Consider the following 24180-nt stretch of genomic DNA (forward strand, 5'->3'; position numbering starts at 1 on the left):
TGGTCGGCTGATGCGTCTTCCAAGAACAAGCTACTAAACATTCCTTTCAAGGGGAAAACGCTGTTTGGTCCTGACTTGAAAGAGATTATCTCTGATATCACTGGGGGTAAGGGCCATGCCCTTCCTCAGGATCGGCCTTTCAAGGCAAAAAATAGACCTAATTTTCGTCCCTTTCGTAAAAACGGACCAGCCCAAGGTGCTACGTCCTCTAAGCAAGAGGGTAATACTTCTCAGGCCAAGCCAGCTTGGAGACCAATGCAAGGCTGGAACAAGGGAAAGCAGGCCAAGAAACCTGCCACTGCTACCAAGACAGCATGAAATATTGGCCCCCGATCCGGGACCGGATCTGGTGGGGGGCAGACTCTCTCTCTTCGCTCAGGCTTGGGCAAGAGATGTTCTGGATCCTTGGGCGCTAGAAATAGTCTCCCAGGGTTATCTTCTGGAATTCAAGGGACTTCCCCCAAGGGGGAGGTTCCACAGGTCTCAGTTGTCTTCAGACCACATAAAAAGACAGGCGTTCTTACATTGTGTAGAAGACCTGTTAAAAATGGGAGTGATTCATCCTGTTCCATTGAGAGAACAAGGGATGGGGTTCTACTCCAATCTGTTCATAGTTCCCAAAAAAGAGGGAACGTTCAGACCAATCCTAGATCTCAAGATCTTAAACAAATTTCTCAAGGTCCCATCGTTCAAGATGGAAACCATTCGAACTATCCTTCCTTCCATCCAGGAAGGTCAATTCAGGTCCACGGTGGATTTAAAGGATGCGTATCTACATATTCCTATCCACAAGGAACATCATCGGTTCCTAAGGTTTGCATTCCTAGACAAACATTACCAGTTCGTGGCGCTTCCTTTCGGATTAGCCACTGCTCCAAGGATTTTCACAAAGGTACTAGGGTCCCTTCTAGCGGTGCTAAGACCAAGGGGCATTGCAGTAGTACCTTACCTGGACGACATTCTGATTCAAGCGTCGTCCCTCCCTCGAGCAAAGGCTCACACGGACATCGTCCTGGCCTTTCTCAGATCTCACGGCTGGAAAGTGAACGTGGAAAAGAGTTCTCTATCCCCGTCAACAAGGGTTCCCTTCTTGGGAACAATTATAGACTCCTCAGAAATGAGGATTTTTCTAACAGAGGCCAGAAAGACAAAACTTCTGGACTCTTGTCGAATTCTTCATTCCGTTCCTCTTCCTTCCGTAGCTCAGTGCATGGAAGTGATCGGGTTGATGGTAGCGGCAATGGACATAGTTCCTTTTGCGCGCATTCATCTAAGACCATTACAACTGTGCATGCTCAGTCAGTGGAATGGGGACTATACAGACTTATCTCCAAAGATACAAGTAAATCAGAGGACCAGAGACTCACTCCGTTGGTGGCTGTCCCTGGACAACCTGTCACGAGGGATGACATTCCGCAGACCAGAGTGGGTCATTGTCACGACCGACGCCAGTCTGATGGGCTGGGGCGCGGTCTGGGGATCCCTGAAAGCTCAGGGTCTTTGGTCTCGGGAAGAATCTCTTCTACCGATAAATATTCTGGAACTGAGAGCGATATTCAATGCTCTCAAGACTTGGCCTCAGCTAGCGAGGACCAAGTTTATACGGTTTCAATCAGACAACATGACGACTGTTGCGTACATCAACCATCAGGGGGGAACAAGGAGTTCCCTAGCGATGGAAGAAGTGACCAAGATCATTCTATGGGCGGAGTCTCACTCCTGCCACCTGTCTGCTATCCACATCCCGGGAGTGGAAAATTGGGAAGCGGATTTTCTGAGTCGTCAGACATTGCATCCGGGGGAGTGGGAACTCCATCCGGAAATCTTTGCCCAAGTCACTCAACTATGGGGCATTCCAGACATGGATCTGATGGCCTCTCGTCAGAACTTCAAAGTTCCTCGCTACGGGTCCAGATCCAGGGATCCCAAGGCGGCTCTAGTGGATGCACTAGTAGCACCTTGGACCTTCAAACTAGCTTATGTGTTCCCGCCGTTCCCTCTCATCCCCAGGCTGGTAGCCAGGATCAATCAGGAGAGGGCGTCGGTGATCTTGATAGCTCCTGCGTGGCCACGCAGGACTTGGTATGCAGATCTGGTGAATATGTCATCGGCTCCACCTTGGAAGCTACCTTTGAGACGAGACCTTCTTGTTCAGGGTCCGTTCGAACATCCGAATCTGGTTTCACTCCAGCTGACTGCTTGGAGATTGAACGCTTGATTTTATCGAAGCGAGGTTTCTCAGATTCTGTTATCGATACTCTTGTTCAGGCCAGAAAGCCTGTAACTAGAAAGATTTACCACAAAATTTGGAAAAAATATATCTGTTGGTGTGAATCTAAAGGATTCCCTTGGGACAAGGTTAAGATTCCTAGGATTCTATCCTTCCTTCAAGAAGGATTGGAAAAAGGATTATCGGCAAGTTCCCTGAAGGGACAGATTTCTGCCTTGTCGGTGTTACTTCACAAAAAACTGGCAGCTGTGCCAGATGTTCAAGCCTTTGTTCAGGCTTTGGTTAGAATCAAGCCTGTTTACAAACCTTTGACTCCTCCTTGGAGTCTCAATTTAGTTCTTTCAGTTCTTCAGGGGGTTCCGTTTGAACCCTTACATTCCGTTGATATTAAGTTATTATCTTGGAAAGTTTTGTTTTTAGTTGCAATTTCTTCTGCTAGAAGAGTTTCAGAATTATCTGCTCTGCAGTGTTCTCCTCCTTATCTGGTGTTCCATGCAGATAAGGTGGTTTTACGTACTAAACCTGGTTTTCTTCCAAAAGTTGTTTCTAACAAAAACATTAACCAGGAGATTATCGTACCTTCTCTGTGTCCGAAACCAGTTTCAAAGAAGGAACGCTTGTTACACAATTTGGATGTTGTTCGCGCTCTAAAATTCTATTTAGATGCTACAAAGGATTTTAGACAAACATCTTCCTTGTTTGTTGTTTATTCAGGTAAAAGGAGAGGTCAAAAAGCAACTTCTACCTCTCTCTCTTTTTGGATTAAAAGCATCATCAGATTGGCTTACGAGACTGCCGGACGGCAGCCTCCCGAAAGAATCACAGCTCATTCCACTAGGGCTGTGGCTTCCACATGGGCCTTCAAGAACGAGGCTTCTGTTGATCAGATATGTAGGGCAGCGACTTGGTCTTCACTGCACACTTTTACCAAATTTTACAAGTTTGATACTTTTGCTTCTTCTGAGGCTATTTTTGGGAGAAAGGTTTTGCAAGCCGTGGTGCCTTCCATTTAGGTGACCTGATTTGCTCCCTCCCTTCATCCGTGTCCTAAAGCTTTGGTATTGGTTCCCACAAGTAAGGATGACGCCGTGGACCGGACACACCTATGTTGGAGAAAACAGAATTTATGTTTACCTGATAAATTTCTTTCTCCAACGGTGTGTCCGGTCCACGGCCCGCCCTGGTTTTTTAATCAGGTCTGATAATTTATTTTCTTTAACTACAGTCACCACGGTACCATATGGTTTCTCCTATGCTATTATTCCTCCTTAACGTCGGTCGAATGACTGGGGTAGGCGGAGCCTAGGAGGGATCATGTGACCAGCTTTGCTGGGCTCTTTGCCATTTCCTGTTGGGGAAGAGAATATCCCACAAGTAAGGATGACGCCGTGGACCGGACACACCGTTGGAGAAAGAAATTTATCAGGTAAACATAAATTCTGTTTTTCGCCTTCCCCCCAAAAAATCGCCATTAAAACTAAAATTAATAACCTCTTAACCGTCATCCACCCACATCGCAATACACCTATTTACCCTATTAACCCCTAAACCGCAAAACCCCTACATCGCAATAAACCTATTTACCCTATTAACCCCTAAACCGCAAAACCCATACATCGCAGTAAACTTATTTAACTTATTAACCCTTTAAACCGCCAAAACGCACAATGCAAATAACTATTTAAATAACTAAGTACAGTGCACTAACCTAACACCCCCATTAAATAAACCCATATTACCTAAACTAATACATTCTAAAGTTACAAAAAATAAAAAAAGACTAACATTACAGAAAGTAAAAAAAATCAAATTATCAAATTTAACAAAATTAAACCTAAAAATCAAATTATCAAATTTAACAAAATTAAACCTAATCCCTATGAAAATAAAAGACCCCCCAAAATAAAAACACCCCCTGCTCAACTACCAGTAGCCCTTAAAAGGGCTTTTTGCAGGGCATTGCCCCAAGATAATCGGCTCTTTTACAGAAAATATACAAAGTCCCACCTAACATTAACCCCCACACCCCAAAATAAAAGAACCTAACACTAAAAAAACCTAAACTACCCATTGCCGTGAAAAGGGCATTTGTTTGGGCATTTAGCTCTTTTACTGCCCATCCCTATTCTAAATGAAACAAACCCCCCCAAAAAACCCTTAAAAAAGTCTAACCCCCAGGTTGGTACTCACGATTCCTGAATTCCGGCGGAGAAGGTCCTGTTCCAGGCGGTGAAGTCTTCTTCCAAGCGCAACCTCTTCTTCCAGGAACATCCTGCGCGGAGCGGTGCTGAAGACTAAAGACCGTGGAGCTGAAGACCGGCGACCCTGGAACTGCAGACCGGCGACCGCGGAGCCATGGAGCGTGGAGGATCCTCTTCATACGATCTCCGCCGTACACTGAATAGTGAATTCAATGTACGCGATTAAAGATGGCGTCCCTTGAATTCCTATTGGCTAATTTGATTCTTCCAATTCAAATCATCCAATAGGAGGAGAGCTACTCAAATCCTATTGGCTGTTCAAATCAGCCATTAGGATGAGAGCAAGTGAAATTTATTGGCTATTCAAATCAGCTAATAGCATTTCATACTTGATGCGGGCGGTTAGTTATTTTTTTTAAATACTTGATGCGATTCTTTCACCACCCTGATAAGCTGCATCCCGGTGGATTCCGAAGGTGGATTCTTTCACCAACCTGCCATTTTCAGAATTCACCTGTCCTCGCGCTGCCAACATTCCATTGAGGATGCATTCTTAACTGCCGACGGCGACGGACGTTACAAATGCAATTATAGTATAGATATTTATGTGTTTAATGTATGGAGTTCAGACCCCACAGCACTTGGTTCCAAAATGCCTCTGTCTTACCCATGTGTTGTGTTTCATACTACAGATATTGAGTTTTGTGATGAGCTTACAGGTTTCATTCTGCTTACCCTTCTATGTAAATTATGTTTGTGCAAGCATCCTAGTGCACCACTACTCTGGTGACTGCTACGCCTTCCTGTAGGTCATTTACAATGATGTAGGAGCTTTGTTTTCCTTCATCTATGAGCAATCTCACAGATCTTGTGTTTACTTCAAAAGTTCCTCCTTAAAGTCAAAATTTTAGTTTTATGATCCAGATAAAGCATGCAATTATTTTTTTTTTTAATATACTGCCACAATCAAAATGTGCTCATTGTTTTTATATGCACACTTTGAGCCTTTATCTCCTACTGACCATGTGCAAAAGTGTGCAGTATAGACGTATATGCATTTTGTGATTAGTTTATGGCTGTCACATGATACAGGGGGAATTAACTTCAAAATTTGCGATAAAATATTCTACTACTCATTTTAAATTAAAAATAAACGTGGTTGCGCACACTATCCATAATTTTTGGAAATTAGTAAAAGTAGTTTTAGGTATGCAAATTTATACTAGATTCCGAAATTTGGCTACTTAGTTACCAACCCAAAATAAAATTCAAACCACATTTAAAACTTTCATATAATGGTCAACAGGGTAAAGTTTTTGATACCAAAGAATTTGAAGAACAAAGTTCGTAATTTATCTCTGTGGATAAGGAGAGTTATTGGTTCTAGAAGAATTGAATTATCTTAAATATGATGATGGAAATATATGCAGATATGAAAGCTACATGGGGCAATTATTTAAATGGTATTACATGGTGGATTTTTATTCTAATTTTGTATGATTACTGAAACTTTCTCATACAAAAAAGTTGTGTTAAGGGAATGACATTTTGAAACCATTTTTTTTTAAAGATATGAGTTTAGCTTTTTTTTTTTTGTGAGGTTACATTCACTGAAAAACAAACTGGCTTCTGTTATAGTAAAGTACGCTGCATCTATACATTATACAAGTTTAATTTTATTTCTGTCAGTAAAGCTGGCTCAAAAAAATAATAAAAATAAATAGGCTGGGGATCTCAAAATTAGAGTGTATTACTTGATGGTTCATTTAGAATTTCTATCGGCTTGGTCACAAGTTTTGTCGGTAAGGCTGTGCGGTGCTAAAGCTCCTTTTTTTCTTACTGCTCCCTTTAAACAACGCTGGCATTACGAGTTTTCTTTAAGCCGGCGTTAGCCTCAGAAAAGTGAGCGTTGAGCAAAATTTAGCTCCACATCTTACCTCGATACCAGCGTTGCTTACGGTAGCGGTAAGCTGGCAAAACATGCTTGTGCACGATTTCACCATAGGAAACAATGGGACTGAGCTGGCTGAAAAAAAACCTAACACCTGCAAAAAAGCAGCGTTCAGCTCCTAACACAGCCCCATTGTTTCCTATGGGGAAAGAAAAAAATATGTCTGCACCTAACACCCTAACATGTACCCTGAGTCTAAACACCCCTAATCTTACACTTATTAACCCCTAATCTGCCTCCTCGACATCGTCGCCACCTGCATTATACTATTAACCCCTAATCTGCCGCTCCGGCCCCCGCCGCCACCTACAATTATACTTATAAACCTCTAATCTGCTGTCCCCAACATCGCTGACACCTACATTATAGTTATTAACCCCTAATCTGCCCCCCCCACGTCGCCGCAACTATATTAAATTAACCCCTAATCTGCCGCCGCCACTATAATAAAGTTATTAACCCCTAAACCTAAGTCTAACCCTAACACCCCCTAATTTAAATATAATTTAAACAAATCTAAATAAAATAACTACAATTAAATTATTCCTATTTAAAACTAAATACTTACCTATAAAATAAACCATAAGAAAGTTACAATATAACTAATAGTTACATTGTAGCTATCTTATGATTTATTTTTATTTTACAATCAACTTTGTATTTATTTTTACTAGGTACCATAGTTATTAAATAGTTATTAACTATTTAATAACTACCTAGATAAAATAAGTTCAAAATTACCTGTAAAATAAATCCTAACCTAAGTTACAATTACACCTAACGCTACACTATCATTAAATAAATTACCTAAACTACCTACAATTAATTACAATTAAATTAAACTAAATTATGGAAACCCCCCCCACTAAATTACATTGAAAAAAAATACAAGAAGTTTAAACTAATTACACCTAATCTAAGCCCCATAATAAAATAAAAAAGCCCCCCAAAATAATAAAATGCCCTACCCTATACTAAATTACAAATAGACCTTAAAAGGGCCTTTTGCAGGGCATTGCCCCAAAGTAATCGGCTCTTTTACCTGTAAAAATTTTTTTACAATACCCCCCCCAACATTACAACCCACCACCCACACACCCAATACCCCCTTAAAAAAACCTAACACTACCCCATTGAAGATCACCCTACCTTGAGCCGTCTTCACCCAGCCGGGCACAAGTGGTCATCCGATCCGGCCAGAAGTCTTCATCCGATGGGGCAGAAGAGGACATCCGGACCGGCAGAAGGCTTCATCCAAGTGGCATCTTCTATCTTCTTCCATCCGACGAGGAGCGACTCCATCTTGAAGACATCCGGCGCGGAGCATCCTTCCAGCACGACAACTACTCGACGAATGACGGTTCCTTTAAATGATGTCATCCAAGATGGCGTCCGTCGAATTCCGATTGGCTGATAGGATTCTATCAGCCAATTGGAATTAAGGTAGGAAAAATCCGATTGGTTGATTTAATCAACCAATCGGATTGAAGTTCAATCCGATTGGCTGATTGGATCAGCCAATAGAATGCAAGGTCAATTCTATTGGCTGATCCAATCAGCCAATCGGATTGAACTTCAATCCGATTGGCTGATTAAATCAACCAATCGGATTTTTCTTTCTTTTAGTTGGTCCCACCTCCATATTGTACTGTATTAATTTCTGCTATGTAGCAGGGTAGCAATCCCGATTCCCATTGCAAGCAACACCTACTTTACATAGTTTGTTTACTTGAAAATACTGAGCTAAATCTTAACATGTAGTTAAAAGAACAATATGTCTTGTTGCTAAAAACATAATTCATGTATATACTCTGTTGTTTTTATACATTTAGATCTCTTTCTCTTAATCTGTGTTTATCTATCTATCTATCTATCTATCTATCTATCTATCTATCTATCTATCTATCTATCTATCTATCTATCTATCTATCTATCTATCTATCTATCTATCTATCTATCTAAGTGGTGCACCACGTTGTGGATCTAGTGCCTGTTCCAATATTCTTATTATTTAGTTATAGAGGGCTTAGACCAAATCATCTTTATTTGTATTTTAATAAAATGGATGTATTATTCACAAAATTAATGTTTAATTTATGTGTAGTGAAAACACTTAGCAGTGTACTTGCATTAATTATTTTGCTTAATGTTTCTGTCATTACATAAAAAACAGATTTTGATGGCATATAAGAACTAAAAAAAAACATTGTCGACCCATATTACATGTTACTTTTGCCTTATTAGTGTCCTTGGCATTTTTTTTTTACAGATTTAACCAGCTCTATTAGAAGTTCATTCCATGAATCCATCACCATTTCTGTAAAAAATAAAATAAAAAAAAATGTTTTCTCACATTTCTCTTGAATCTGCTACACTCTAATATAAGATTGTGATCCCCTTGTTTTGGCATTTGTTTTTTTGTGGAAAATGCTTTCATCTTCCACTTTATTAAGTCCCTTTATATATTATATTTGAAGGTTTCTATCATGTCACCTCTTTCCCCTTTTTCCTCAAAACTAAACATATTTAGTTCATAGAGTCTTTCTTTGTACATTTTATAATATAAATATGTATAGTTTAGAGGAGATAAGGGGGGGGGGGAAGGTGATATGATAGATAGTTGGCTAATGTTCTCTTCAGTGTAGAATTCCTCAACAGAGCCACAAATTTAATTGTCATACGTTTATCTGTAATGTAAAGCGCACTCTTACATTTTATTTGGTTTAGATTTAATGTCTCGTATAGAAGACTTTCTCTGTATGATGCTATAAATAAACAATAATGAGGATGATTAGAATACATTTTTGTTTCATTCATTTAAATATTTTATTGTAAGCTGTTTTTTCACTTCTTCTTTTTTTTATGTTAACAGCTGATGGAAGTGGATTCCAAAAAAATATTAAAAGCTATGTTTTCCTACGTTTGGCCAAAAGACAGACCTGATTTACGAGCAAGAGTTGTCATATCCCTTGGGCTTTTAGCGGGTGCAAAGGTAAGCGTGCCTCTGGCCTTTAGCCATAGAACCATTAATCATGTCCATTGGGAGGCTGAACAAAGATCATGCCTGTAGGTCACTTTTTATCCACATCGGTGGCACAATGGTTTTGGAAGTATAGGAAACCATAGCTTAATATCTTGTGATCTTCTACTGCTTTCAAAGTGACTGATCAAAACAAGATCAGTGGAAAACAAGGAAAAGACTTGTCTTAATTAATATTCAGGGCCAGTGTACCTACTAAAAATTCGTTTTTTCTATTACATTAAAAAAATTAAACTTGCATGGTAAGTTTTGTTCTGTTCTAAAATATTCGGATTAAAATTTGTATCAGCCTAAATACCCACACAAATCATATGTAGTTTTTTTTCCGATAGACTAAGCACTTTTAGGAAATAACTTTAGACTGTAGAATTTTCCAAATCCTTTTTTTTAAAAAAAGATGACTCTATGAAAAACATTTTCTATAGCATTCATTATAATCAACAACATGGTAGTTATTTACAAAATATTATAAACACACACATCACATTTAGCATTAGTTCAGCTTCACATAGCACCTGCATTTTTGATTCAATAACTGTTTTACAATAAAAATAAGTATTTAAAGGGACAGTCAACACCAGAATTTTTTATTTTTTTAAAAAAATAGATAATCCCTTAATTACGAATTGGGATGGTTTTATTTAACTTTCATTTTTACTGCTTGTCCCTACCTCCTCACACTTAGCTCCTTGTGCAGATATATTCCACTCCAAACAATCTTTTATTCATTCACACTTAGCACCATTAAAGGACCATTAAATACAGTAGATTTGCATAATAGAAAGATGATACAATAGCACTTACTTTGAATTTCTAATGAGTAGTAGATTTTTTTTCTGGCAAATTTCAGTTTACATTTTCTACTCAGTTCTACAGAAATCAGTGTTTATTGGATACACACATGTCTCTTGTTATTGGCTCACCAGATGTGTTCAGCTGGCTTCCAATTGTGCATTGCTACTTTGGAGCTTCCTTTATCTATCTGCTTAATCCCTTTGCAGGAATTAGGTCTATGCAAGCAACAGTGCAATAGTAAAATGCTCTGCACTTTATAAAAACGGACATATCGGCAATAGTAGTGACAAATTGAGGCATTGTGGCCCAATTATCAAGCTCTGGATGGACCTTGAGGGCCTGTGCTTCTAACGAGCCTGCAGGCTCGCCAGAAACCGCAGTTATGAAGCAACGGTCTAAAGACCGCTGCTCCATAACCTGTCTGCCTGCTCTGAGGAGACGGCCAGACATTGCTTCAATTCAACCCGACCGGGTTGATTGTCATACGCCTGCTGGCGGCTGATTGGCTGCGAATCTGCTGGGGGCGGCGTTGCACCAGCAACTCACGAGCTGCTTGTGCAATGCTGAATACGGAGAGCGTATTGCTCTCCGCATTCAGCGTGGTCTGGCGGACCTGATCCGCACTGTCGGATCAGGTCCTCCAAACCTTTGATAAATATCCCCCCTAGTGTACAGTTTTTTTTTTTTTATTGATTAATTGGAGTTTCTTTCATGTAATTAGCAAGAGTCCATGAGCTAGTGACGTATGGGATATACATTCCTACCAGGAGGGGCAAAGTTTCCCAAACCTCAAAATGCCTATAAATACACCCCTCACCACACCCACAATTCAGTTTTACAAACTTTGCCTCCGATGGAGGTGGTGAAGTAAGTTTGTGCTAGATTCTACGTTGATATGCGCTCCGCAGCAAGTTGGAGCCCGGTTTTCCTCTCAGCGTGCAGTGAATGTCAGAGGGATGTGAGGAGAGTATTGCCTATTTGAATGCAGTGATCTCCTTCTACGGGGTCTATTTCATAGGTTCTCTGTTATCGGTCGTAGAGATTCATCTCTTACCTCCCTTTTCAGATCGACGATATACTCTTATTTATATACCATTACCTCTACTGATTCTCGTTTCAGTACTGGTTTGGCTTTCTACAAACATGTAGATGAGTGTCCTGGGGTAAGTAAATCTTATTTTCTGTGACACTCTAAGCTATGGTTGGGCACTTTGTTTATAAAGTTCTAAATATATGTATTCAAACATTTATTTGCCTTGACTCAGAATGTTCAACTTTCCTTATTTTCAGACAGTCAGTTTCATATTTGGGATAATGCATTTGATTTAATCATTTTTTCTTACCTTCAAAAATTTGACTCTTCCCTGTGGGCTGTTAGGCTCGCGGGGGCTGAAAATGCTTCATTTTATTGCGTCATTCTTGGCGCGGATTTTTTTGGCGCAAAAAATTCGTTTCCGTTTCCGGCGTCATACGTGTCGCCGGAAGTTGCGTCATTTTTTGACGTTATTTTGCGCCAAAAATGTCAGCGTTCCGGATGTGGCGTCATTTTGGCGCCAAAAAAAGCATTTAGGCGCCAAATAATGTGGGCGTCTTATTGGCGCGAAAAATATGGGCGTCGCTTTTGTCTCCACATTATTTAAGTCTCATTTTTCATTGCTTCTGGTTGCTAGAAGCTTGTTCTTTGGCATTTTTTCCCATTCCTGAAACTGTCATTTAAGGAATTTTGATCAATTTTGCTTTATATATATATGTTGTTTTTTCTCTTACATATTGCAAGATGTCTCACGTTGCATCTGAGTCAGAAGATACTACAGGAAAATCGCTGTCTAGTGCTGGATCTACCAAAGCTAAGTGTATCTGCTGTAAACTTTTGGTAGCTATTCCTCCAGCTGTTGTTTGTATTGATTGTCATGACAAACTTGTTAAAGCAGATAATATTTCCTTTAGTAAAGTACCATTGCCTGTTGCAGTTCCTTCAACATCTAAGGTGCAGAATGTTCCTGATAATATAAGAGATTTTGTTTCTGAATCCATAAAGAAGGCTATGTCTGTTATTTCTCCTTCTAGTAAACGTAAAAAATCTTTTAAAACTTCTCTCCCTACAGATGAATTTTTAAATGAACATCATCATTCTGATTCTGATGACTCTTCTGGTTCAGAGGATTCTGTCTCAGAGGTTGATGCTGATAAATCTTCATTTCTCCAACATAGGTGTGTCCGGTCCACGGCGTCATCCTTACTTGTGGGATATTCTCCTCCCCAACAGGAAATGGCAAAGAGCCCAGCAAAGCTGGTCACATGATCCCTCCTAGGCTCCGCCTTCCCCAGTCATTCTCTTTGCCGTTGTACAGGCAACATCTCCACGGAGATGGCTTAGAGTTTTTTGGTGTTTAACTGTAGTTTTTATTATTCAATCAAGAGTTTGTTATTTTAAAATAGTGCTGGTATGTACTATTTACTCTGAAACAGAAAAGAGATGAAGATTTCTGTTTGTAAGAGGAAAATGATTTTAGCAACCGTTACTAAAATCGATGGCTGTTTCCACACAGGACTGTTGAGAGGAATTAACTTCAGTTGGGGGAAACAGTGAGCAGACTTTTGCTGCTTGAGGTATGACACATTTCTAACAAGACGATGTAATGCTGGAAGCTGTCATTTTCCCTATGGGATCCGGTAAGCCATTTTTATTACATAAAGAAAAAAAGGGCTTCACAAGGGCTTTTAAGACTGTAGACATTTTCTGGGCTAAAACGATTGATATATAAGCATATTTTATACTTCATAGCTTTGAGGAATTATTTTATTCTTGGGAATTATGTAAAATAACCGGCAGGCACTGTATTGGACACCTTATTCTCTAGGGGCTTTCCCTAATCATAGGCAGAGCCTCATTTTCGCGCCTCTATTGCGCACTTGTTTTTGGGAAGCATGACATGCAGATGCATGTGTGAGGAGCTCTGATACATAGAAAAGACTTTCTGAAGGCGTCATTTGGTATCGTATTCCCCTTTGGGCTTGGTTGGGTCTCAGCAAAGCAGATACCAGGGACTGTATAGGGGTTAAATATAAAAACGGCTCCGGTTCCGTTATTTTAAGGGTTAAAGCTTTCAAATTTGGTGTGCAATACTTTTAAGGCTTTAAGACACTGTGGTGAAATTTTGGTGAATTTTGAACAATTCTTTCATACTTTTTCACATTTGCAGTAATAAAGTGTGTTCAGTTTAAAATTTAAAGTGACAGTAACGGTTTTATTTTAAAACGTTTTTTGTACTTTATCAAGTTTATGCCTGTTTAACATGTCTGAACTACCAGATAGACTGTGTTCTGTATGTGGGGAAGCCAAGGTTCCTTCTCATTTAAATAGATGTGATTTATGTGACACAAAATTTAGAGAAAATGATGCCCAAGATGATTCCTCAAGTGAGGGGAGTAAGCATGGTACTGCATCATCCCCTCCTTCGTCTACACCAGTCTTGCCCACACAGGAGGCCCCTAGTACATCTAGTGCGCCAATACTCCTTACTATGCAACAATTAACGGCTGTAATGGATAATTCTATCAAAAACATTTTAGCCAAAATGCCCACTTATCAGCGAAAGCGCGACTGCTCTGTTTTAGAAAATACTGAAGAGCATGAGGACGCTGATGATATTGGTTCTGAAGTGCCCCTACACCAGTCTGAGGGGGCCAGGGAGGTTTTGTCTGAGGGAGAAATTTCAGATTCAGGGAAAATTTCTCAACAAGCTGAACCTGATGTGATTACATTTAAATTTAAATTGGAACATCTCCGTGCTCTGCTTAAGGAGGTGTTATCTACTCTGGATGATTGTGAGAATTTGGTCATTCCAGAGAAATTATGTAAAATGGACAAGTTCCTAGAGGTCCTGGGGCCCCCCGAAGCTTTTCCTATACCCAAGCGGGTGGCGGACATTGTAAATAAAGAATGGGAAAGGCCCGGCATACCTTTCGTCCCTCCCCCTATATTTAAGAAATTGTTTCCTATGGTCGACCCCAGAAAGGACTTATGGCAGACAGTCCCCAAGGTCGAGGGGGCGGTTTCTACTCTAAACAAACGCACCACTATACCCATAGAAGATAGTTGTGCTTTCAAAGATCCTACGGATAAAAAATTAGAGGGTTTGCTTAAAAAGATGTTTGTTCAGCAAGGTTACCTTCTACAACCAATTTCATGCATTGTTCCTGTCACTACAGCAGCGGGTTTCTGGTTCGATGAACTAGAAAAGGCGCTCAATAAAGATTCTTCTTATGAGGAGATTATGGACAGAATTCATGCTCTCAAATTGGCTAACTCTTTCACCCTAGACGCCACTTTGCAATTGGCTAGATTAGCGGCGAAAAATTCTGGGTTTGCTATTGTGGCGCGCAGAGCGCTTTGGCTAAAATCTTGGTCAGCGGATGCGTCTTCCAAGAACAAATTGCTTAACATTCCTTTCAAGGGGAAAACGCTGTTTGGCCCTGACTTGAAAGAGATTATTTCTGATATCACTGGGGGCAAGGGCCACGCCCTTCCTCAGGATAGGTCTTTCAAGGCCAAAAATAAACCTAATTTTCGTCCCTTTCGCAGAAACGGACCAGCCCCAAGTGCTACGTCCTCTAAGCAAGAGGGTAATACTTCTCAAGTCAAGCCAGCCTGGAGGCCAATGCAAGGCTGGAACAAAGGTAAGCAGGCCAAGAAACCTGCCACAAACCAAGACAGCATGAGATGTTGGCCCCCGATCCGGGACCGGATCTGGTGGGGGGCAGACTCTCTCTCTTCGCTCAGGCTTGGGCAAGAGATGTTCTGGATCCTTGGGCGCTAGAAATAGTCTCCCAAGGTTATCTTCTGGAATTCAAGGGGCTTCCCCCAAGGGGGAGGTTCCACAGGTCTCAATTGTCTTCAGACCACATAAAAAAACAGCCATTCTTACATTGTGTAGAAGACCTGTTAAAAATGGGAGTGATTCATCCTGTTCCATTAGGAGAACAAGGGATGGGGTTCTACTCCAATCTGTTCGTAGTTCCCAAAAAAGAGGGAACATTCAGACAAATCTTAGATCTCAAGATCCTAAACAAGTTTCTCAAGGTTCCATCGTTCAAAATGGAAACCATTCGAACAATTCTTCCTTCCATCCAGGAAGGTCAATTCATGACCACGGTGGATTTAAAGGATGCGTATCTACATATTCCTATCCACAAGGAACATCATCGGTTCCTAAGGTTCGCATTTCTGGACAAGCATTACCAGTTTGTGGCACTCCTGTTCGGATTAGCCACTGCTCCAAGAATTTTCACAAAGGTACTAGGGTCCCTTCTAGCAGTGCTAAGACCAAGGGGCATTGCAGTAGTACCTTACTTGGACGACATACTGATTCAAGCGTCGTCTCTTCCACAAGCAAAGGCTCACACGGACATTGTCCTGGCCTTTCTCAGATCTCACGGGTGGAAAGTGAACGTAGAAAAAAGTTCTCTATCTCCGTCAACAAGGGTTCCCTTCTTGGGAACAATAATAGACTCCTTAGAAATGAGGATTTTTCTGACAGAGGCCAGAAAATCAAAACTTCTAAACTCTTGTCAAATACTTCATTCTGTTCCTCTTCCTTCCATAGCGCAGTGCATGGAAGTAATAGGTTTGATGGTAGCGGCAATGGACATAGTTCCTTTTGCGCGAATTCATCTAAGACCATTACAACTGTGCATGCTCAGTCAGTGGAATGGGGACTATACAGACTTGTCTCCGACGATACAAGTAGATCAGAGGACCAGAGATTCACTCCGTTGGTGGCTGTCCCTGGACAACCTGTCACAGGGGATGAGCTTCCGCAGACCAGAGTGGGTCATTGTCACGACCGACGCCAGTCTGGTGGGCTGGGGCGCGGTCTGGGGACCCCTGAAAGCTCAGGGTCTTTGGTCTCGGGAAGAATCTCTTCTCCCGATAAATATTCTGGAACTGAGAGCGATATTCAATGCTCTCAAGGCTTGGCCTCAGCTAGCAAAGGCCAAGTTCATACGGTTTCAATCAGACAACATGACGACTGTTGCGTACATCAACCATCAGGGGGGAACAAGGAGTTCCCTGTCGATGGAAGAAGTGACCAAAATCATTCAATGGGCGGAGACTCACTCCTGCCACTTGTCTGCAATCCACATCCCAGGAGTGGAAAATTGGGAAGCGGATTTTCTGAGTCGTCAGACATTTCATCCGGGGGAGTGGGAACTCCATCCGGAAATCTTTGCCCAAATTACTCAATTGTGGGGCATTCCAGACATGGATCTGATGGCCTCTCGTCAGAACTTCAAGGTTCCTTGCTACGGGTCCAGATCCAGGGATCCCAAGGCGACTCTAGTAGATGCACTAGTAGCACCTTGGACCTTCAAACTAGCTTATGTATTCACGCCGTTTCCTCTCATCCCCAGGCTGGTAGCCAGGATCAATCAGGAGAGGGCATCGGTGATCTTGATAGCTCCTGCGTGGCCACGCAGGACTTGGTATGCAGACCTGGTGAATATGTCATCGGCTCCACCATGGAAGCTACCTTTGAGACGAGACCTTCTTGTTCAAGGTCCGTTCGAACATCCGAATCTGGTCTCACTCCAACTGACTGCTTGGAGATTGAACGCTTGATCTTATCAAAGCGAGGGTTCTCAGATTCTGTCATTGATACTCTTGTTCAGGCCAGAAAGCCTGTAACTAGAAAAATCTACCACAAAATATGGAAAAAATATATCTGTTGGTGTGAATCTAAAGGATTCCCTTGGGACAAGGTAAAAATTCCTAAGATTCTATCCTTTCTTCAAGAAGGTTTGGAGAAAGGATTATCTGCAAGTTCTTTGAAGGGACAGATTTCTGCCTTGTCTGTGTTACTTCACAAAAAGCTGGCAGCTGTGCCAGATGTTCAAGCCTTTGTTCAGGCTCTGGTTAGAATCAAGCCTGTTTACAAACCTTTGACTCCTCCTTGGAGTCTCAATTTAGTTCTTTCAGTTCTTCAGGGGGTTCCGTTTGAACCCTTACATTCCGTTGATATTAAGTTATTATCTTGGAAAGTTTTGTTTTTGGTTGCAATTTCTTCTGCTAGAAGAGTTTCAGAATTATCTGCTCTGCAGTGTTCTCCTCCTTATCTGGTGTTCCATGCAGATAAGGTGGTTTTGCGTACTAAACCTGGTTTTCTTCCGAAAGTTGTTTCTAACAAAAACATTAACCAGGAGATAGTCGTGCCTTCTTTGTGTCCGAATTCAGTTTCAAAGAAGGAACGTTTGTTGCACAATTTGGATGTAGTTCGTGCTCTAAAATTCTATTTAGATGCTACAAAGGATTTTAGACAAACATCTTCCTTGTTTGTTGTTTATTCTGGTAAAAGGAGAGGTCAAAAAGCTCTCTCTCTTTTTGGATTAAAAGCATCATCAGATTGGCTTACGAGACTGCCGGACGGCAGCCTCCTGAAAGAATCACAGCTCATTCCACTAGGGCTGTGGCTTCCACATGGGCCTTCAAGAACGAGGCTTCTGTTGATCAGATATGTAAGGCAGCGACTTGGTCTTCACTGCACACTTTTACTAAATTTTACAAATTTGATACTTTTGCTTCTTCTGAGGCTATTTTTGGGAGAAAGGTTTTGCAAGCCGTGGTGCCTTCCATCTAGGTGACCTGATTTGCTCCCTCCCTTCATCCGTGTCCTAAAGCTTTGGTATTGGTTCCCACAAGTAAGGATGACGCCGTGGACCGGACACACCTATGTTGGAGAAAACAGAATTTATGTTTACCTGATAAATTACTTTCTCCAACGGTGTGTCCGGTCCACGGCCCGCCCTGGTTTTTTAATCAGGTCTGATAATTTATTTTCTTTAACTACAGTCACCACGGTATCATATGATTTCTCCTATGCAAATATTCCTCCTTTACGTCGGTCGAATGACTGGGGAAGGCGGAGCCTAGGAGGGATCATGTGACCAGCTTTGCTGGGCTCTTTGCCATTTCCTGTTGGGGAGGAGAATATCCCACAAGTAAGGATGACGCCGTGGACCGGACACACCGTTGGAGAAAGTAATTTATCAGGTAAACATAAATTCTGTTATTTATTTAAAATGGAATTTATTCGTTCTTTACTTAAAGAAGTACTAATTGCTTTAGAAATAGAGGATTCTGGTCCTCTTGATACTAATTCTAAACGTTTGGATAAGGTATTTAAAGCTCCTGTGGTTATTCCAGAAGTTTTTCCTGTTCCTAATGCTATTTCTGCAGTAATTTCCAAAGAATGGGATAAATTGGGTAATTCATTTACTCCTTCTAAACGTTTTAAGCAATTATATCCTGTGCCGTCTGACAGATTAGAATTTTGGGACAAAATCCCTAAAGTTGATGGGGCTATTTCTACCCTTGCTAAACGTACTACTATTCCTACGTCAGATGGTACTTCGTTTAAGGATCCTTTAGATAGGAAAATTGAATCCTTTCTAAGAAAAGCTTATCTGTGTTCAGGTAATCTTCTTAGACCTGCTATATCTTTGGCTGATGTTGCTGCAGCTTCAACTTTCTGGTTGGAAACTTTAGCGCAACAAGTAACACATCATGATTCTCATGATATTATTATTCTTCTACAGCATGCTAATAATTTTATCTGTGATGCCATTTTTGATATTATCAGAGTTGATGTCAGGTTTATGTCTCTAGCTATTTTAGCTAGAAGAGCTTTATGGCTTAAAACTTGGAATGCTGATATGGCTTCTAAATCAACTTTACTTTCCATTTCTTTCCAGGGTAACAAATTATTTGGTTCTCAGTTGGATTCCATTATTTCAACTGTTACTGGTGGGAAAGGAACTTTTTTACCACAGGATAAAAAATCTAAAGGTAAAAGCAGGGCTAATAATCGTTTTCGTTCCTTTCGTTTCAACAAAGAACAAAAGCCTGATCCTTCATCCTCAGGAGCAGTTTCAGTTTGGAAACCATCTCCAGTCTGGAATAAATCCAAGCCAGCTAGAAAGGCAAAGCCTGCTTCTAAATCCACATGAAGGTGCGTCCCTCATTCCAGCTCAGCTGGTAGGAGGCAGGTTACGTTTTTTCAAGGAAATTTGGATCAATTCTGTTCACAATCTTTGGATTCAGAGCATTGTTTCAGAAGGGTACAGAATTGGTTTCAAGATGAGACCTCCTGCAAAGAGATTTTTTCTTTCCCGTGTCCCAGTAAATCCAGTAAAAGCTCAAGCATTTCTGAAATGTGTTTCAGATCTAGAGTTGACTGGAGTAATTATGCCAGTTCCAGTTCCGGAACAGGGGATGGGGTTTTATTCAAATCTCTTCATTGTACCAAAGAAGGAGAATTCCTTCAGACCAGTTCTGGATCTAAAAATATTGAATCGTTATGTAAGAATACCAACGTTCAAGATGGTAACTGTAAGGACTATCTTGCCTTTTGTTCAGCAAGGGAATTATATGTCCACAATAGATTTACAGGATGCATATCTGCATATTCCGATTCATCCAGATCATTATCAGTTCCTGAGATTCTCTTTTCTGGACAAGCATTACCAGTTTGTGGCTCTGCCGTTTGGCCTAGCTACAGCTCCAAGAATTTTTACAAAGGTTCTCGGTGCCCTTCTGTCTGTAATCAGAGAACAGGGTATTGTGGTATTTCCTTATTTGGACGATATCTTGGTACTTGCTCAGTCTTTACATTTAGCAGAATCTCATACGAATCAACTTGTGTTGTTTCTTCAAGATCATGGTTGGAGGATCAATTTACCAAAAAGTTCTTTGATTCCTCAGACAAGGGTAACCTTTCTGGGTTTCCAGATGGATTCAGTGTCCATGACTCTGTCTTTAACAGGCAAGAGACGTCTAAAATTGATTGCAGCTTGTCGAAACCTTCAGTCACAATCATTCCCTTCGGTAGCCTTATGCATGGAAATTCTAGGTCTTATGACTGCTGCATCGGACGCGATCCCCTTTGCTCGTTTTCACATGCGACCTCTTCAGCTCTGTATGCTGAAGCAATGGTGCAAGGATTACACGAAGATATCTCAATTAATATCTTTAAAACCGATTGTTCGACACTCTCTAACATGGTGGACAGATCACCATCGTTTAATTCAGGGGGCTTCTTTTGTGCTTCCGACCTGGACTGTAATTTCAACAGATGCAAGTCTCACAGGTTGGGGAGCTGTGTGGGGATCTCTGACGGCACAAGGAGTTTGGGAATCTCAGGAGGTGAGATTACCGATCAATATTTTGGAACTCCGTGCAATTTTCAGAGCTCTTCAGTTTTGGCCTCTTCTGAAGAGAGAATCGTTCATTTGTTTTCAGACAGACAATGTCACAACTGTGGCATACATCAATCATCAAGGAGGGACTCACAGTCCTCTGGCTATGAAAGAAGTATCTCGAATTTTGGTTTGGGCGGAATCCAGCTCCTGTCTAATCTCTGCGGTTCATATCCCAGGTATAGACAATTGGGAAGCGGATTATCTCAGTCGCCAAACGTTGCATCCGGGCGAATGGTCTCTTCACCCAGAGGTATTTCTTCAGATTGTTTAAATGTGGGAACTTCCAGAAATAGATCTGATGGCGTCCCATCTAAACAAGAAACTTCCCAGGTATCTGTCCAGATCCCGGGAATCTCAGGCGGAGGCAGTGGATGCATTATCACTTCCTTGGAAGTATCATCCTGCCTATATCTTTCCGCCTCTAGTTCTTCTTCCAAGATTCTGAAGGAATGCTCGTTTGTTCTGCTGGTAGCTCCGGCATGGCCTCACAGGTTTTGGTATGCGGATCTTGTCCGGATGGCCTCTTGCCAACCGTGGACTCTTCCGTTAAGACCAGACCTTCTGTCACAAGGTCCTTTTTTCCATCAGGATCTGAAATCCTTAAATTTAAAGGTATGGAGATTGAACGCTTGATTCTTGGTCAAAGAGGTTTCTCTGACTCTGTGATTAATACTATGTTACAGGCTCGTAAATCTGTATCTCGAGAGATATATTATAGAGTCTGGAAGACTTATATTTCTTGGTGTCTTTCTCATCATTTTTCTTGGCATTCTTTTAGAATACCGAGAATTTTTCAGTTTCTTCAGGATGGTTTAGATAAGGGTTTGTCCGCAAGTTCTTTGAAAGGACAAATCTCGGCTCTTTCTGTTCTTTTTCACAGAAAGATTGCTATTCTTCCTGATATTCATTGTTTTGTACAAGCTTTGGTTCGTATAAAACCTGTTATTAAGTCAATTTCTCCTCCTTGGAGTTTGAATTTGGTTCTGGGAGCTCTTCAAGCTCCTCCGTTTGAACCTATGCATTCATTGGACATTAAATTACTTTCTTGGAAAGTTTTGTTCCTTTTGGCCATCTCTTCTGCCAGAAGAGTTTCTGAATTATCTGCTCTTTCTTGTGAGTCTCCTTTTCTGATTTTTCATCAGGATAAGGCGGTGTTGCGAACTTCTTTTGAATTTTTACCTAAAGTTGTGAATTCCAACAACATTAGTAGAGAAATTGTGGTTCCTTCATTATGTCCTAATCCTAAGAATTCTAAGGAGAAATCGTTGCATTCTTTGGATGTTGTTAGAGCTTTGAAATATTATGTTGAAGCTACGAAATCTTTCCGTAAGACTTCTAGTTTATTTGTTATCTTTTCCGGTTCTAGAAAAGGCCAGAAAGCTTCTGCCATTTCTTTGGCATCTTGGTTGAAATCTTTAATTCATCTTGCCTATGTTGAGTCGGGTAAAACTCCGCCTCAAAGAATTACAGCTCATTCTACTAGGTCAGTTTCTACTTCCTGGGCGTTTAGGAATGAAGCTTCGGTTGACCAGATTTGCAAAGCAGCAACTTGGTCCTCTTTGCATACTTTTACTAAATTCTACCATTTTGATGTATTTTCTTCTTCTGAAGCAGTTTTTGGTAGAAAAGTACTTCAGGCAGCGGTTTCAGTTTGAATCTTCTGCTTATGTTTTTCGTTAAACTTTATTTTTGGGTGTGGATTATTTTCAGCAGGAATTGGCTGTCTTTATTTTATCCCTCCCTCTCTAGTGACTCTTGTGTGGAAAGATCCACATCTTGGGTAGTCATTATCCTATACGTCACTAGCTCATGGACTCTTGCTAATTACATGAAAGAAAACATAATTTATGTAATAACTTACCTGATAAATTCATTTCTTTCATATTAGCAAGAGTCCATGAGGCCCGCCCTTTTTTTGTGGTGGTTATGATTTTTGTATAAAGCACAATTATTCCAATTCCTTATTTTATATGCTTTCGCACTTTTTTATCACCCCACTTCTTGGCTATTCGTTAAACTGAATTGTGGGTGTGGTGAGGGGTGTATTTATAGGCATTTTGAGGTTTGGGAAACTTTGCCCCTCCTGGTAGGAATGTATATCCCATACGTCACTAGCTCATGGACTCTTGCTAATATGAAAGAAATGAATTTATCAGGTAAGTTCTTACATAAATTATGTTTTTCCCACTCTGCTCTATGGCTAGATATTGACTCCAGTAGCTTTACTCATCTGTATCCCTTAAAAATTCATTGTAAATGAGTTTTTTCTCTCTTTACTTTTAAAAAATGTATTACCCAATATAAGTAACTCTAGAAATGTATGTATTGTTATTATACTGTAGTGCACACACTACTAACCTTTCAGTTTGTCCAACAGTCCGTCCCTCACTACCATTGTCTTATCTGTGCTTAGTCTTTCGCCATTCTTAGCATATCCTTTGCTTGAGTAATTATCACATCCGAGGCGCAATCCCTTGAGCTTACTCGCGGCTTTAACATTGTTACCAGTGCTCTCTGAAAATGCTATTGATTTGCCCTTTGTCAGTGTGCTAAGCTAACAAGTTATACATTGTATTCTTGAAGGAGCAAGATTATAATACAACTGCCTTGGGCAGCAAAATTCCTGCGTGCGCCTCACCAAAGGCTTATAAAATATTAATTTGTTATTTCTGCTCATGTCCTGGAGATTCTTGGTTTGTTTTCATGCTGCAGATATGTAATTAGCATCACAACACTTAAAGGGACAGTCAACAGTTTAAAAACGGAGATAATCCCTTTATTACCCATTCCCCAGTTTTGCATAACCAGCACAGTTATAATAATACACTTTTACCTCTGTAATTACCTTGTATGTAAGCCTCTGCAAACTGCCCCCTTATTTCAGTTCTTTTGACAGACTTGCATTTTTAGCCAATTAGTTATGTCTCCTAGGAGCTTCACGTGCCTGAGCTTAATGTTATCTATATGAAACACATGAACTAACGCCCTCTAGTGGTGAAAAGCTTTCAAAATGCTTTCAGATAAGAGGCGGCTTTCAAAGTCTAAGAAATGAGCATATGAATCTCCTAGGTTTAGCTTTCAACTAAGAATATGAAGAGAACAAAGCAAAATTGGTAATAAGTTATTTAAAATTACATGCCCTATCTGAATCATGAAATATTTTTTTTTTAACTTGACTGTCCCTTTAAGATGCCCTATATGTTTAGTTTTATTTATTTTATATGTAATGTCTTTCTAATGAGCAAATTCAATTTATCTTCTCAATTATGAAACTTTAAAGTGTGATATTTTTTTACATCTGTTTTTCTGTCTGTCTGTCTGTCCATGTATTTATATAAACTAATAAAAAAAATAAGTATAACATTTGATAATGTGAAACTCAAGAAAATAAGAGAAAATAAATTGGATGAGGGTGCAAGAATTCCCAGGAAAACCCAAAGACATCATTTATTCAGAATCTATGAGAAAGTGCCAAAGTAGGGGCGTGAAATGCGTCAGGCGGCTGTCCCAGTGGTGGGTGGGTGTTGGAAACTAGAATGTTTAAAATATGCAAAATACTTTTTGCTTTTATACAAACTAGTGCTCCCATTAAGCCTTTGTGCAATACGCTCTGTAAGTAAGCCTGCATGCCAAGGATGTTTGTAAAGTGTTATTTATTCCGAATTCAAAATGAAGGGTTTATAGGTTAGCAGAAAACTTTGAGATC

At 40.5% G+C, this 24180-nt stretch overlaps 1 protein-coding gene across 1 annotated transcript in view; it reads left to right on the forward strand.

The window, feature by feature from the left end:
• The window catches only part of ABCB7 (ATP binding cassette subfamily B member 7), a 558087-nt gene that overhangs the window by 157520 nt on the left and 376387 nt on the right, over positions 1–24180 (forward strand). The window contains exon 4 of the mRNA XM_053699205.1: positions 9255–9374. Coding sequence (XP_053555180.1) covers positions 9255–9374 — 120 coding nt within the window. The remainder of the gene's footprint in view (positions 1–9254; positions 9375–24180) is intronic.

Source organism: Bombina bombina, chromosome 1, assembly GCF_027579735.1.
Source record: "Bombina bombina isolate aBomBom1 chromosome 1, aBomBom1.pri, whole genome shotgun sequence".
NCBI lineage: Eukaryota > Metazoa > Chordata > Amphibia > Anura > Bombinatoridae > Bombina > Bombina bombina.